Genomic DNA, 13,160 nt, shown 5'->3' with positions numbered 1-13,160 from the left:
TCAACTACTGAGCAGCATCTGCTTGCTGAAACTGAAGTTGCTGGCCTTTTGAGAGTTGGGTGTGACTGGAGAAAGTTAACATTTTAGTAAGGAGAACATTTTGCCCTTTTTCTACACGGGTTTAAATACAGCCCACAGGCAGGAGTATGAGAAAATTTAACAAAGAATGAGTCTTTGTTCTAACTTTTACTTAATTGCGCATTATGTAAACTTAGCTACTCGTTGACGAGTTGTTTCTATTTTGAAGAGTAACCCTTTGCATTTCCTTCCAATGCAGCCAAGACGCGGATGTAGCTGGGGGTCCTGGAGCCCCTGAAAACCTGACGTTCAGAGAGCGCCAGCGCCTCTTCTCCCAAGGCCACGACGTCTCCAACAAAGTGAAAGCCTCTCGCAAATTAACGGAGCTGGAGAACGAGCTGAACACGAAGTGAGGACGGCCCTGTGTCCAGCCCAGGCCTCTCGCTGTGCTTCCGGGCTGCGCCTGCCCGGAGGATGGGGCGGGCCACCTTCCCAAGCCACTGGTGATTCCTGTTTCTAGAAGCGTTGGCATTTGGAAGCGTTCCAGCGCTAAGAAATTCCATTTTATTTTACCAAGAGAGTGTCATTTCTGCAATTTAGACCCTGTCTGCTTTCTTCATTATCTGACGCCCACGAAGATAACTTTTTCTCTTAGTTTCTCTTTTAGAGCCTGGGCCTGAAAGGGGGCAGAATGAAGGGCAGCAGAGGATAATGAGATGCTTCTTCTCCCCTGTCTTCCCCCAGGGAGCACGAAGAAATCCTATTTCTGTTCTTTTTCTGAAACCTTATGTTTGCTTATCAGACAGAGAAGCTTGAACTCCCCAGGCTGTCGTTTGCACTGTGTAGCGGCAGCTGCAGTCTCTTTTGCAGGAGAGTCAGGTTTCACCTTCCAGGAGGGACCACGCGGAGACGCGCTTGTGTGCTGAGGAGTCCACGGCTGGCGTCCTCCTGTCCCTGCAGCCAGGAAGCAGCCCAGACCCAAGCGTCCTCCAAGTAAGATGCCCCATTCTGCGCCCTACAGGGACAGCCCTCCGGCTCAGCTCTAGTATTTGATTAAAACAGGTTTCTCCAAGAAGAAAACTTTGAGGATTTAAGCTTAGGAAATTTTATTTTTATAAATATCAGATGATTATTATACCAGTAAGTCATCGGTGACTTTGAAGGTGGCGGTTACGTTAGAAAGTTAACTGTTTGAAATATTCCAAGGGAATCTATAAAAGAGGACATCTTTACGGAACAGTGTTGACATGAATAGGAACAAAAATATCTAAGAAGAGTGAGAGCTTAGTAGGTGACACTTGAGCACAACTCGGAAACTGAAAATTTGAGAAAGGACTGGATTTACATGGATCTGCTGCCAGGGAGAGGAGGGGGCTCGATCGCACTTGGCGTCTGTAACTTAAACACTGTAAGAGAAGTTCGTATGGCGGTTCAGGCTCTTCGTTTACATTCTGATAGAGTTATTTAATGTTCATGTATGGAATTATTAGTTACCACTGTCACTGCTGCAGCTGTGAATACGTGGCTGGTGTTGGGGAAACGGACCTCACTTTGTTTTACATTATGTGATGTTCAAGCAGTAAATTACTTTGTGACTAAGAGCAGATGTTCTATTTGACGAGCCCCGCTGTGGGTCTCGATGGTTCTTCTGCACCACGTTGTTCTCTTGCCAGGCGGCGTGTTAGGAGCATACGCACACTTTCACGAGAGCTATACGGCAAGTCATTGAAACGCGAGTGTAAATAGTTTCTGTGTCTGTCAGGTTCTTCCCTGGAAGTGTGCTTTACCAGCTCCCTTGTTACGTAAGAGAGTAAAGTGGTTCTAAGTGTTTATGAAGGATTTGCATGCTTGCTCCTCCCAGACGTCTTGAGAGCACTGGCAGCCTTATGGGGACTAAATCCACGCCTTCTTTAAAGAAAAAGATGCAGGTGAACTATGATTCTGTTAATATATAGAAAAACAACAAATACACCTAAGTACATGCAAGTACATGTAAATATTTACACGCAGGGATATCGGTATGTGTGGTTGTAAACTCGTACACGTGGATTTGGCCGTCCTTGGACGATTAGGTCAAATGTGAATATGTGTAGAAGTGCGTGTCATAACTGTGCATTACTATGGAGAAGACATCAGAACTGCTGTAGTTTTCCATTTCTACTGTATTTCATTGGCAACCTATTTTTAATAAACTTTGTATGTATTTAAGTGTATTTGCTATGATTTTGACAGTGCTGAAAAGATTGCCTTTGTGCTATCAGTCCCCCTCCCGTCTCCCACTCCCGTCCACTCATCCGTCCACCGGGCATCAGTCCCGTCCCGTGTCAGTCGGGCGGACGTTCTCCATCCCGATCGCACAGACGGACGGATGGAGGGTCCAGGTCCCCTTGGCCGCGGCTCCAGTGCCCAGCCTGCGGGCGTCCAGGACTCGCCTTGCGCCTCGGCTGCTCTGTCCTGCTGGGCACCGAGGCTGCTGCTCGGTTACGCCGTCCCACCGTTGCCCGTGTGTGTGAACCGGATGCCTGTGCCACGTGCTTGAGGGCAAGGGCCCGCCCACCGGGGGCTCGTGGTCGCCTGCCTGTCCCATCCACCTTCACCATGGCCTCTGAGCGGGGCTGTCGGGTTTCAGGAAAGACTTTCCCAAAGGAAGGGGCATCTCGGTGGTAGAAACTCAGGAGACCTTCTCGTAGCACCGGCTGTTAACATGTTGGGACTGTAAGTGTTCACTTTTAGTGTATTTTAAGGCCCAAAAAGGTACTTGAAGTCGGGAGGACGAAAACTTAATTAAAAGAGACGGTGTTAATACTGATTCCGTTTCCTTCCGGGGCCACGGTTCTGCTGCTTTTACTGGCAGTAATGACTCTGCACCCCAGGGGTCTGTCCGCTGGGCCAGCGAGCACCAGACAGCTTTCCAGTGTGGCCGGGGGACAGTGGATTCCTCTGCTTTGCCTGTGGAAGCTGATTTCAAAGGTTTAGTCACACATTTAGGGTAACATCAGGCCCTGGCAAAAGTGAGGTGGAATGGCTTGCAGAAGGGAGATAGGTACAAAAAGTGACCAGTTCTCATGCCTATATTCACGCGGTTTATTCAGAGAAGTCATGTAACCCCAGAGATATGTATTCGACTTGAAGTCGGGATATAAAAGCAACAAATACGCCTTATGAGTGCCTACCTGTGAGTCGCTGGTCACCCGGGTGTCCCAAAGCAGGTCTTGGACGACAGAAATACCTGGTTCATTTACATAAACATAGTAACTATGAATTTGCATGAAGAAGATGTCCAGGGCACTTAGGTGGTTTACTAGAAGGACCCAGTTGAAATCACGGAGATGGTAGACTGAGAAAACAGCCCTCCCTTTGGGAGACAAGACTGTTACAGGCAGAAGGGGAAACTGAGGCAAGGCTGCTGCCCTCAGAGCAACGGGCCAGGGCGCCCGAGCCCAGGCGGAGCGGTGCCAGGGGGCCAGGGGGCGCGGGCTGGACACGCAGCTTCCTGCTGGCTCTGAGCAGGTGAGGGAGGAAGCCAGCGCCCTCCTGAGGGCGGCTCTGGCCGCCGTGGGGAGAAAGGGCAGGCGGCGTCTGTGGGGTGACGGGGACCACGCACGTCTGGGGCTTGCCCACAGCGGGTTTCCAGCTTGAATGACCCAAGTGGACGATGGGCTGCTGATGGAGGTGGGAAAGAGGAGGGGCCGGGGGCGGGGGCACGGCTGAGGTCCGGGGGTAAGTCGGCAGAGTCCGTGGAGGTACCACCGGGGAGCGTGGGCAGCGTGTCTGCAGGGCCACAGCGGTATCGTCACGTGTCGTCGGTGGGTTAAGCGTCATTTTTCACTGCTCTTGTCAAGCTTGTATTTTATTCTTTATGGAGAAGACAGGTGCAAATGGCCTAAATCTAAACTGGTGACAATGGTTCCAGCTTCAAACTGGGATTTTTAAAACATAGTATGAAACGTTAAGTAATCTAGCAGCAAAGAAAGGAGAGACCTGAAAAACACTAGGTTAATTGTGCAGCCTGGAAGAAGTCCTGTCTCCCCCACGTTTTTCTTCCATGGGGATGGGCCCAAACACTGGGACAGCCTGAGTTGAGCAGGTGTGACACGCTCCGCGCGGCGTGTCCAGGACAAGGAGTGAGGCGTAGCCGGGGATCGGGGCCTCCGTGTCGGCCGCCCTGATTTCTGTTCTTTACCTGTCGTTACTCGAGTACTTGAAGATACTGACAGTCATGGAAACTGTCCCAAAGCCTCCCAATCTTGGGACGTAGAGTTTGACGTATTTCAGTGAACCCGTCTCTCGGGCCGTTTGTGGTGTTTCTTGCTCATTCTTTCCAGTTGTTTAATTGATCTTTAATACAATTAAAGTGATGGCTCAGAAGAAACTGGGTGCCGCTTGACTTCCCCCTGAATCGTCCACTCAGGTCTCCTCTCAGGGTCCCCATCTCCTGTGGCAACCAAAGACACTAGTGGAGTCCAGTCAACGCCAGGAACTCAGGAGGAAGAGTGGCCTGTGGACGGGGGTCCCACCCTCGGGTGGCCAGGACGGAGCCTCCGTCTCGCGGGCACTTTGCCGGTTGGCACCCGGCAGGGACGGCACCGACGGAGTCTGGCCCCAGTAGCAGAGAGACGCCCCCCGGCGGGGCTGGCGGCGGGGAGCAGACCCCTCGGGCCGGTGATACCACGTAGCGGCGCCAGGCAGCGGTGGAAGCATTTTGCTCCGGAGCCGCTGCAGCACAGGGGTGACCGTGCAGCCGGGGCTCAGATCCAGATGCAGCGGGGACGGTGGGGGGGCTCGGGCGATGGAGTGTCGCTGCACAGACAGCAGGAGCTGGATCGGACTTACCCCCGCTCCCCACATCGAGGAGAGTGTCCCTCTGTCGGTGGAGCCAGGAGACACACAGAAGTGTCTGTGCTTGGTCCACGCTGCTCACGACCGCTGCCTGCCATCCGTCACGTGACAGGCCGTCACTGCCTGGTCATCGCCTTGACGACGCCGTGAGCTGTGCGCCCACGGGGACCGAGGCGCCTCCCCGTCGGCACCGGCTGCAGCACAAAGACGCGAGTGTGGGGCGAGGGAGCCGTGAGGACCCGGCCCCGGGGCGCTGGGTGGGAGACGGGACCTGGTTCTGCACTGAGGCTGGCAGCTCAGCTCTGTGACCCTGTTCCCGCGTCCTAAGATAAAGGAGGGTGCAGTAAAACACGATGCCAACCACTTAGGAAACTTTAAATTTTCTAGTAGCCACTTAGAAAATGGGTGAAATACCTTATTTTGCCCAATATATCCAAGAAGTGCAGGATGGATCCCTGAGCCGTTCCACATTCTCCTCGTGCAGCCCCGGCGATCCGGAGTGTGTTTTGCACTCAGCATGTCTCGGTGTGGACCGGCCATGCTGAGCGCCTGCGGGTCACCCGGCTCCAAGGACCGGTGCTGATGGAAGCAGGTGGACATGCTCGGGCAGCCCAGTGACCAGGTCACGTGCTAAGACACGGATGGGCGCTCCTAAGTGCTTGCCACTGGTGTTGACTGTTACTAATAACTTCACGTCAAAGGGTTTTCTCTGTTTATCTGAATCCAGCTTTTGCGTTACATTAGGCAAATTGTTTTTGGACACACAGGGTAACCGAGGCCAGGAGTTCAGCTCACACCGTTGGCTGGTGGTCTGGGCCACAGTGTGAGGCCCACAGGGCAAGTCAGCAGAAGGGGGACCCGCAGCCCTGGGCTGGTCCTGGCTGCCCGACTTCACACTTCTAGACGCTGCAGTGCAGTTGCTTCCTGAGCTGCTGATGTAAACTAAGAGAACATTAGCAAACGGTTCCAGCATAACCAGTTGATGGCAACAACTGGCACAGACTTTGGAAGTTCTTAAATATGCAAAACAATGACAACTTATCTGCCAGAAATTAATATATACTCTCAAGGCTTATTACTCCTTTGAAGGTGACAGTTTTAAATTTGCACAGGGGCTTCCCTGGCGGTCCAGTGGTTAGGACTCCGCGCTCGCACTGCAGGGGGCGTGGGTTTGATCCCTCGTCAGGGAACTAAGGTCCCACATGCCTCGCGGCCAAAAAATAAAATTTGTACAGAACTCGGTATTTTTTCCTCCCCGGCGGAATAAAGTTACTCCTGGCATATCACTATACCAAAATCCCACCTACCATTTGAGACTCTGCTCAGAGACCGGAGGGATTTTCCAGAGACTTCTCCTTCCTACCTCTCACCTGAATGCTCTGTCCTGCCCCAAACTGAAGACACAGGACAAGGGAGAAACATTTTCCTGCTGGCACTGGGATCCGTCTTCAGGGAGCACAGCCTCCTGCGGCTGCGGGGAACATTGGGGCAGGCGCAGGGCCAGGGCCTGCGCGGGGGCTGAGGGCAGACGGTGCCAGGACCTCTGGCTTCCCAGGAGTGCCTCCAAGTCGTTCTGAAAACTCTGCAAAGAACAAGCAGTCCAGAGGCAGAGGTGACCCTGAGCATGGAGACCCGGGTGGAGTCCACAGACTCTTCGGGAGCCCAAGACCCCAGCTGTCATGGTTGTCAGTCTTTGCACGAGTTGCATGCCATCTTGAAAAACCTAATTCTAGTCACTTGCAAACTTCTAGAGATACACAGATAACCATCATAAGAGGTCAAATTTCATTTCTCATCTTCCCGGGCATCCGTTTTTTTCTCTCTAGAAAAATGAGATAAGCCAACCAGTTTTCCAAGCATCACTGAGACCAAGAAAAATGTTTGTTTTATGTTTAAGACCATTAGCTATAGAATGCCAGATGAAGTCTGCAACATTTGGGGCGTTTGTATTGTAAGTCCCTGTATTCTTTTTTGATAATTAAATAACAAAGTCTTCGTGTTTGTGGCCCACACCCCCTGCACCCTCCCAACTTCCAACGCCGTTGCCTCAGCCCCTCTGAACCGCAGTGGGAGCGGACGGGGTGTGTGTGGATGGCGTGTCCAGCACTGAGGACTCTGCCTTGAAACGGTGTTCTCATTTTCACCCCCAACCGTGCAGCCCGGGGACAGCTGTCGTCCTGACCCTAAGATAATGTCGCCGGTTACTGCAGCCCTTCCTGCCCACCGACGTCCCCAGGGTGGCTCTTCCTGCCCGGGACTAATACTCCTGTTTTCAGTTTCACACTTGCCTAAAATAAGTCCAGGACCCTTTGCCCGAGTGACGGTGTTTGTACTCATCCAGCCTGATTCCTGCCTCTCCCTGGTGTGCGCCCCCCATGGGAAGCCTCCGAAATCTTCTCCCATCTCTGCTCACCCAGCCGCTGCCAAGCATCCCCTCCTCCCGGCAGAGACGCCGGCCTCCTGTTGCACAGTCGGGCTTCCTGCCTCTCCAAGGTCAGGACACCTGTGTCAGCTTGCGACCCTGGAGCACCGGGGTGGGCATGCCCTTCCTGCTGGGACCAGCCTCCCACCCCGTAACCCCGTAACCCCGGCTGCTCAGCTGCTGAGACCCGTCCCTTGGCACAGGGGTCAGCGTCTGGTCCCTGTCCTAGCTCGGTCCTGGCTCCACCTTCACGATTCCATGTCCACTGTTCCAAGCATGTGCCTTGGGCCCTCTGTCCTGGCCTCCCCCTGCCACTGGCATTATTTTGCGTGTCCCCCACCTGCCCCCATGGACAGTGTCACATGGTGTCCCTCCCCCCCATCACCCCCCAGATGTCTCTGCCCTCTGCCCCGCCCGAAGATAAGAAGTGGGTTCCCGCTAGTGAAGTGAGTGCACATCCCGTATTTCATGTGGCTTTTGAGCTGTGCATCTCAGTGCTGGGTACATGGTAACTCTGTCTTATTATGCAGGTGATGACATGATGGTGGGTGGTATTGGTAGTTCAACCAGGTGTTTTCACTGTATGGGAACATGTGGTTGCAGTTCTGGGGAAAAAACTGTTTGTAATGTTTACTGGCTTATAAGGATGTAGTGTGAGAGCATAAACACCTAAATAAATAGACTGGGAACCAAACAAAATGAAGCAAAATCCCAAGCTCATTACCTTTGCCCCAGTACCTCGTGGCATCTCCCCACCAGCGGCTCAGGCCAGAGCCTCATTCCTGTCCCGTCCCGAGGGTTTGATCCATCGATCTGTCCCCACTGTGGTAGTCTGACGTCCAGGCCACCATGGACGGACCTCTGTCCGTAGTCTGAGCGGTCTGCCCCTTCCCTCCTGTCCTCCCCACAAGACACCTGGAGTGATCTTTGTGAATATGGACCTGGGCTAGAAGTCGTCCGCTGGCTCGGCACCATTCTTCACAGGGAGCAGCCTCATGGGCGGAGACGCACGCGCTCGACCTTGGCCCAGCTCTACTGCGCTGCCCAGGTAGGAAGAATTTCTCTGGAAGTCAGTCTTCATTTCCACCATGAATGTTGCTGTTCAGTAGTGAGAGTGATTCTTTTCTGGTGAATTGTGTAAGTCATGCCTGTCAGAATACATCTACTCTGTGTTTGTTTATTTTTATTGAAGTCTAGTTGATTTACAATTTTGTGTTAGTTTCTGCTGCACAGCAAAGTGATTCAGTTACACATATATATATATATATATATATATATATACATTCTTCTTTTAAAAATATTCTTTTCCATTATGGTTTATCCCAGTAGATCTACTCTTATGGAATTAAAAGAAGCCTTAATTTTAGGAGGTAAAGCCCCTCCGCGTATTAGATATAGATTTTCCATTCCAAGGGACTGATCTGGCCTTGTTGATTACATTATAAAATTGTTACCATTTTTATAATCGATTGTAGCTGGAGTTCACTTTGGGAGTTCTTTCTGAAACTACATAGAAGACTAAGCCTCAAAACACGATTGGGGTCCTGAGCAAAAATAGGAAAGGAAAATGCATTTGGCCGTGAGACGGATCGCTGCGTTTACCTGGTCCTTGAGCTTCACACATCGCGGTTGCTCTCGTTTTCATTTCTGCGTCAAATGGTAGAAAACTGGTTTGTCTGTGTCGATCCAGGGGTCGTCAAAGAAAGCAGCTCCTCTCAAAGACCGTGGCTTCTGGAAGAAGCTGGAAAAGTAGCCACGGATCCGCTGGAAGGTCTCCAAGGTGGATGCGTTTAGAGCATTTTTCACCTTTTGTTACAAACAATGTGACCAGGGTAAAGATTAGAAGCACAAAAAAAAAAGATAATTATTACAACAATGGAAACACCATCTGTAAACAGGATTAATGTGCCCTTAGGGGTGATTTGTTCCGGGTTCCCAGCCCTGCCCCGCATGAACTGCTTTAGTGTATTTAGAACGGGTTTATACAGAATGAATTCTCCATTCTCTTCCACCCGGGTAAAATGAATCCATCTCTGAATAAAGGATATAACTTTACCTGCATTCCGTATAGTAAAAATACTTTAATTCAGTTTAATTTTGATGTTTTATGAAAACGTTTCCCAAACATACTAAAGTGATCTCCATTTCATAGCAAGAAAAGACTTAACAAAAGAGACAAAGAACAGCTGTTTCAGTTCAGTTAAGGTTCCACGAGTTGAGTGTTTGGTATTAAACAGTAGCATCTCCGTTCTGTCATTCCATGGACCTGTCCTCAAGCCAAAATTCCTTCAAGTAATTTCAGGAAGAAGAAAGCGTACCTTCCGCGTAGGGTGCTATTGTGTTGCATTGTCGCGTTGTTCCCAAAGGTCTCTGGAAACGGCATGTTTATGAGCCTGGAATGCCGTTGCGCACGTTTATATCCCGGGCGTGCATTGTTCTCCCCATGGCTTGTGATCAGTTGGCTTCCAGGGGCTGGTCTGCATAGTAGATTAGAGCTTTGTTCCCAGGAGGGGAGGGCGGGCATCACAGGAAGTAAACAGCAGGTGGAAAAACGTCCTAGGCGAGCTCTTCACCATGGGACGAGCTGTGCTTCCTACGGACACGGGTGACAGACTTGATATTCTTAAATACGCCAACTGTGTAAGCATGTAAAGTCACATGTGCTGCTTTGTGAAGCGCAAAGCCCGGATCTCGTGGCTCAGAACGTCTGAAGTGAGCCCAGGCACGTACGTCACTGAAACCCTTGGCTGGCAACGGCGTGTGTCTGTGATTGAGGACGTCAACTTTGCATGGAGTTAGTTCATGATAAATTCATGTCTGATTGTGTTAAGGCTGTGTCCTTACCCTACAGAAGCTTTGTGGTTATGCTGTGATGATTAGTAATCACAGGCATTGTATTAGTCGTGCACGTTCTTTTGTGTTTTTTTTTTTTTTTGCGGTACGCGGGCCTCTCGCTGCTGTGGCCTCTCCCGTTGCGGAGCACAGGCTCCGGACGCGCAGGCTCAGCGGCCATGGCTCACGGGCCCAGCCGCTCCGCGGCATGTGGGATCTTCCCGGACCGGGCCACGAACCCGTGTCCCCTGCATTGGCAGGCGGACTCTCAACCGCTGCGCCACCAGGGACGCCCCAGTCGTGCACGTTCTTGTTTTGTAGAAGCTGAAACAAGACATACAGGAGCTTCATTCCTCTTCTCGGGGCTTTTCAGGAGTTACCGGGCTGAGCGTCGGAACCGTCTTTCTGAGAGTGTCCGGCAGCACGGCTCCCCCACAAGGCGCTGCTAGCTACGTACGACGGGGACCCTGACCAAAGGCAGTGTGCTTCACGCGGAGGCAGGGGCCCCGCAGGGCCGCCAGCCAGCCTGGAGCGCGGGCACCCAGCTCCTTCAGCCCCGAGCGCCGGCCCAGCTCACAGGCGGGACTGAGCCCCGGCCTCCCCGGCTTGGGTCTCCCTGCGCCCCACCGAGAGCGATGCTCCTTTTCTCTGGGTGATGTCAGGAAGGCCTTCATGACCTTGAGCTGCGGCTGGTCCGGACCCTGTGCGCAAGGGTCCCCTACGTGTGAGGGCTCTGGCTCCGTGGACTCCGCTCTGCCTTCGCTCTGAGAGCCCCGCGCCGCTCCCCCAGGATGCATCGTGACCTGAAACTCCCGGACCTCACGCCCGCAGGTGTAACCGCCCCCCAGCCGGTGGCGCCCCAGGAATCCTCCGCGTGCATGTTTCCCCGTCCACACCATGGGGCGGGTTGTGAGGATGGGGGGAGCGTCCACGGGCCACCGTCCGGAGACGCATGTCCTGCTACGAGGCTGACACGTTGCATTTCAAGTAGCCTGGGTGCCGAGGGCCTGGCCCCCGGCGCACTGGGTGCGGGGAGTGGTGGAAGGGGGCTGGGGACCCATCTGGGAGCTGCTCTAACTCGGGGTGGCCCTGCCCCTGCGGCAGCGCGGCGGGCACAGGCGGGGCGTCTGGAGCGCTCCCGCACGGCGTGACCAAGCAGTGGCAGCGGGAGCCGCCGTGGCCGCACGATGCTCTGCTGGTGGGCGACACGTGGGGAACACAATCCCTTCCCGCAAGGAGCCCCCGTCCACCCGGCCAGCGATCCAGGCACAGGTGACAACAGGGTGAGGCTCCTAGGGACGTCCTCTGGGCTCTGCCCCTGATTCTTTGGGTCCTAATTACATGTGACTTGATGGAAATAAAAAGGCAGGTTGATTATGTTTGAAGAGACAAGTTTGAAAGGAATAGATAGCAAATATGTTGAATATCAAAATAGCTCAACAGGTTAGAGCGGCAGCCTCTACTGACTTGTCCCCAAAATACCAAGTGCACAGGTGCAAGAGAGAGAATGCGGTCCCGCCAGCAACGGTGGCACTGCAGCTGCAGTCAGTTTTTAAGTAGAAATGAACATGTTGGGACTGACGTCGTCACCACCATCTGCGCTGTTGTCGCCAGTGGACCCTCTCGCCAACTGCGGCAAAAGCCCAGATGACAAGCTCCCTCTGGGGTCGCTGTCCCTCGCCTTCCAGGCTTCTCCCACCGGCTTCTGGCCGTCCCCTCCTGGGAGGTGGCACCCGTCACTCCACAGGGTAATAACCTCCCAGGTCACCGGGCGTCACCCGTCCATCCACTTTCTCCCAGCTTGCCTTGCCTTGTCCCTCCCCCTCCTTTCCCTAAGTCTCTGCTGTCCTGTGAGTCCGCGCAGGCGTCCGTCCGCACACTCCAGTTTCCGGCTTGGGGTAGTGGAGGCTTCTGGCAGGTTTGCCTTCCTGCTACTATTTCTCCTGCTTTCCCAGGAACGTGTCCATAGCCTGAGGGACGGGGCAGGAGCTGACGGCTCCCTTGAGTGGGTCCAGAGCTCCCTGGGCACCAGGGGCGTAGGGTGTCTGTGGCGACCCTGCTGGCACTGGTCCTTCACGTCCGTGGCTGCCGAGCGAGCTCGTGGCTTGCCCAGCTGCATGGACAGAAGGACGTATGAGTGCCAGAGAGGGGGGAAGCCTCCTTCCTCTCCTCGCCGTTACCCGCAGCTAGGGACGCGCTTCTCACCCCGGACATGATGCTTCAGGAAAGATACAAACAGGCTGGGTTGATTTTAGCCGTTTCAGGACGATGGTGGACGCGGCCCAGAGCAGTGAGGGCCGGTGGGGTGAGCGGAGAGTGTGGTGTCTGGAGGTCGCTGAGCAGTTTCCGACAAGCTGGGCTGTGGAAGGGGTAGAGGCTCCTGCAGTTGTCGGAGGGCAACGGGTGAAAGATGTCAGCGCAGTCCCGGGAAGAACTGTGGGGCAGTGAATCACAGCTCGCCCGGGGGCAGTAACTTCCTCGTCGTCAGAGCGACCCAGGCACTGCCTGGTGGAAACAGAGCCACATCTGTGTGGCTAACTCAACACGATCTTGCCATGAATTCATTCCTAAGATAACATAAGCCTCCGCTTTCTTAGTCCCCAGAATGCAGGAAGGTGCGGCTTCATCTCTGTGCTGGATGGAGGTTCAGCCCGGTTCTGATCCTTTGTTTCCGTCTCTGCAACGTCTCAGCGCTGAGACGAGCCCCTCGGAGGGTCCGGATAATGAGCAAAGGTACCACATCTCAGAAACCTTCTGAAATGCCTGAGAGATTTAGCCCAGGATGCTGTTAAAAGGTATCGTCTTGATACACCCAACCGAGTGTACCACATGAACAAATTGAAGGATGAACTTTTTTTTTTTTTTTTTTTTTGCGGTACGCGGGCCTCTCGCTGTTGTGGCCTCTCCCGTTGCGGAGCATAGGCTCCGGACGCGCAGGCTCAGCGGCCATGGCTCACAGGCCCAGCCGCTCCGCGGCACGTGGGATCTTCCCAGACCGGGGCACGAACCCGTGTCCCCTGCATCGGCAGGCGGACTCCCAACCACTGCG

At 53.5% G+C, this 13,160-nt stretch overlaps 1 protein-coding gene across 12 annotated transcripts in view; it reads left to right on the top strand.

The window, feature by feature from the left end:
• Positions 1 to 2,223, top strand: part of AFDN (afadin, adherens junction formation factor) — a 138,756-nt gene extending 136,533 nt beyond the window's left edge. For all 12 annotated transcript variants that reach the window (XM_060029640.1, XM_060029638.1, XM_060029645.1 and 9 more), the window contains one exon: positions 278 to 2,223. In XM_060029640.1, the coding sequence (XP_059885623.1) occupies positions 278 to 431 (154 nt within the window). In that variant the 3' untranslated portion in view covers positions 432 to 2,223. The remainder of the gene's footprint in view (positions 1 to 277) is intronic.
• The last annotated feature ends 10,937 nt before the right edge of the window (positions 2,224 to 13,160 follow it).

This window comes from Delphinus delphis, chromosome 14, assembly GCF_949987515.2.
Source record: "Delphinus delphis chromosome 14, mDelDel1.2, whole genome shotgun sequence".
Classification (NCBI taxonomy): Eukaryota; Metazoa; Chordata; class Mammalia; order Artiodactyla; family Delphinidae; genus Delphinus; species Delphinus delphis.
This window is presented reverse-complemented; position numbering and strand designations above follow the sequence as displayed.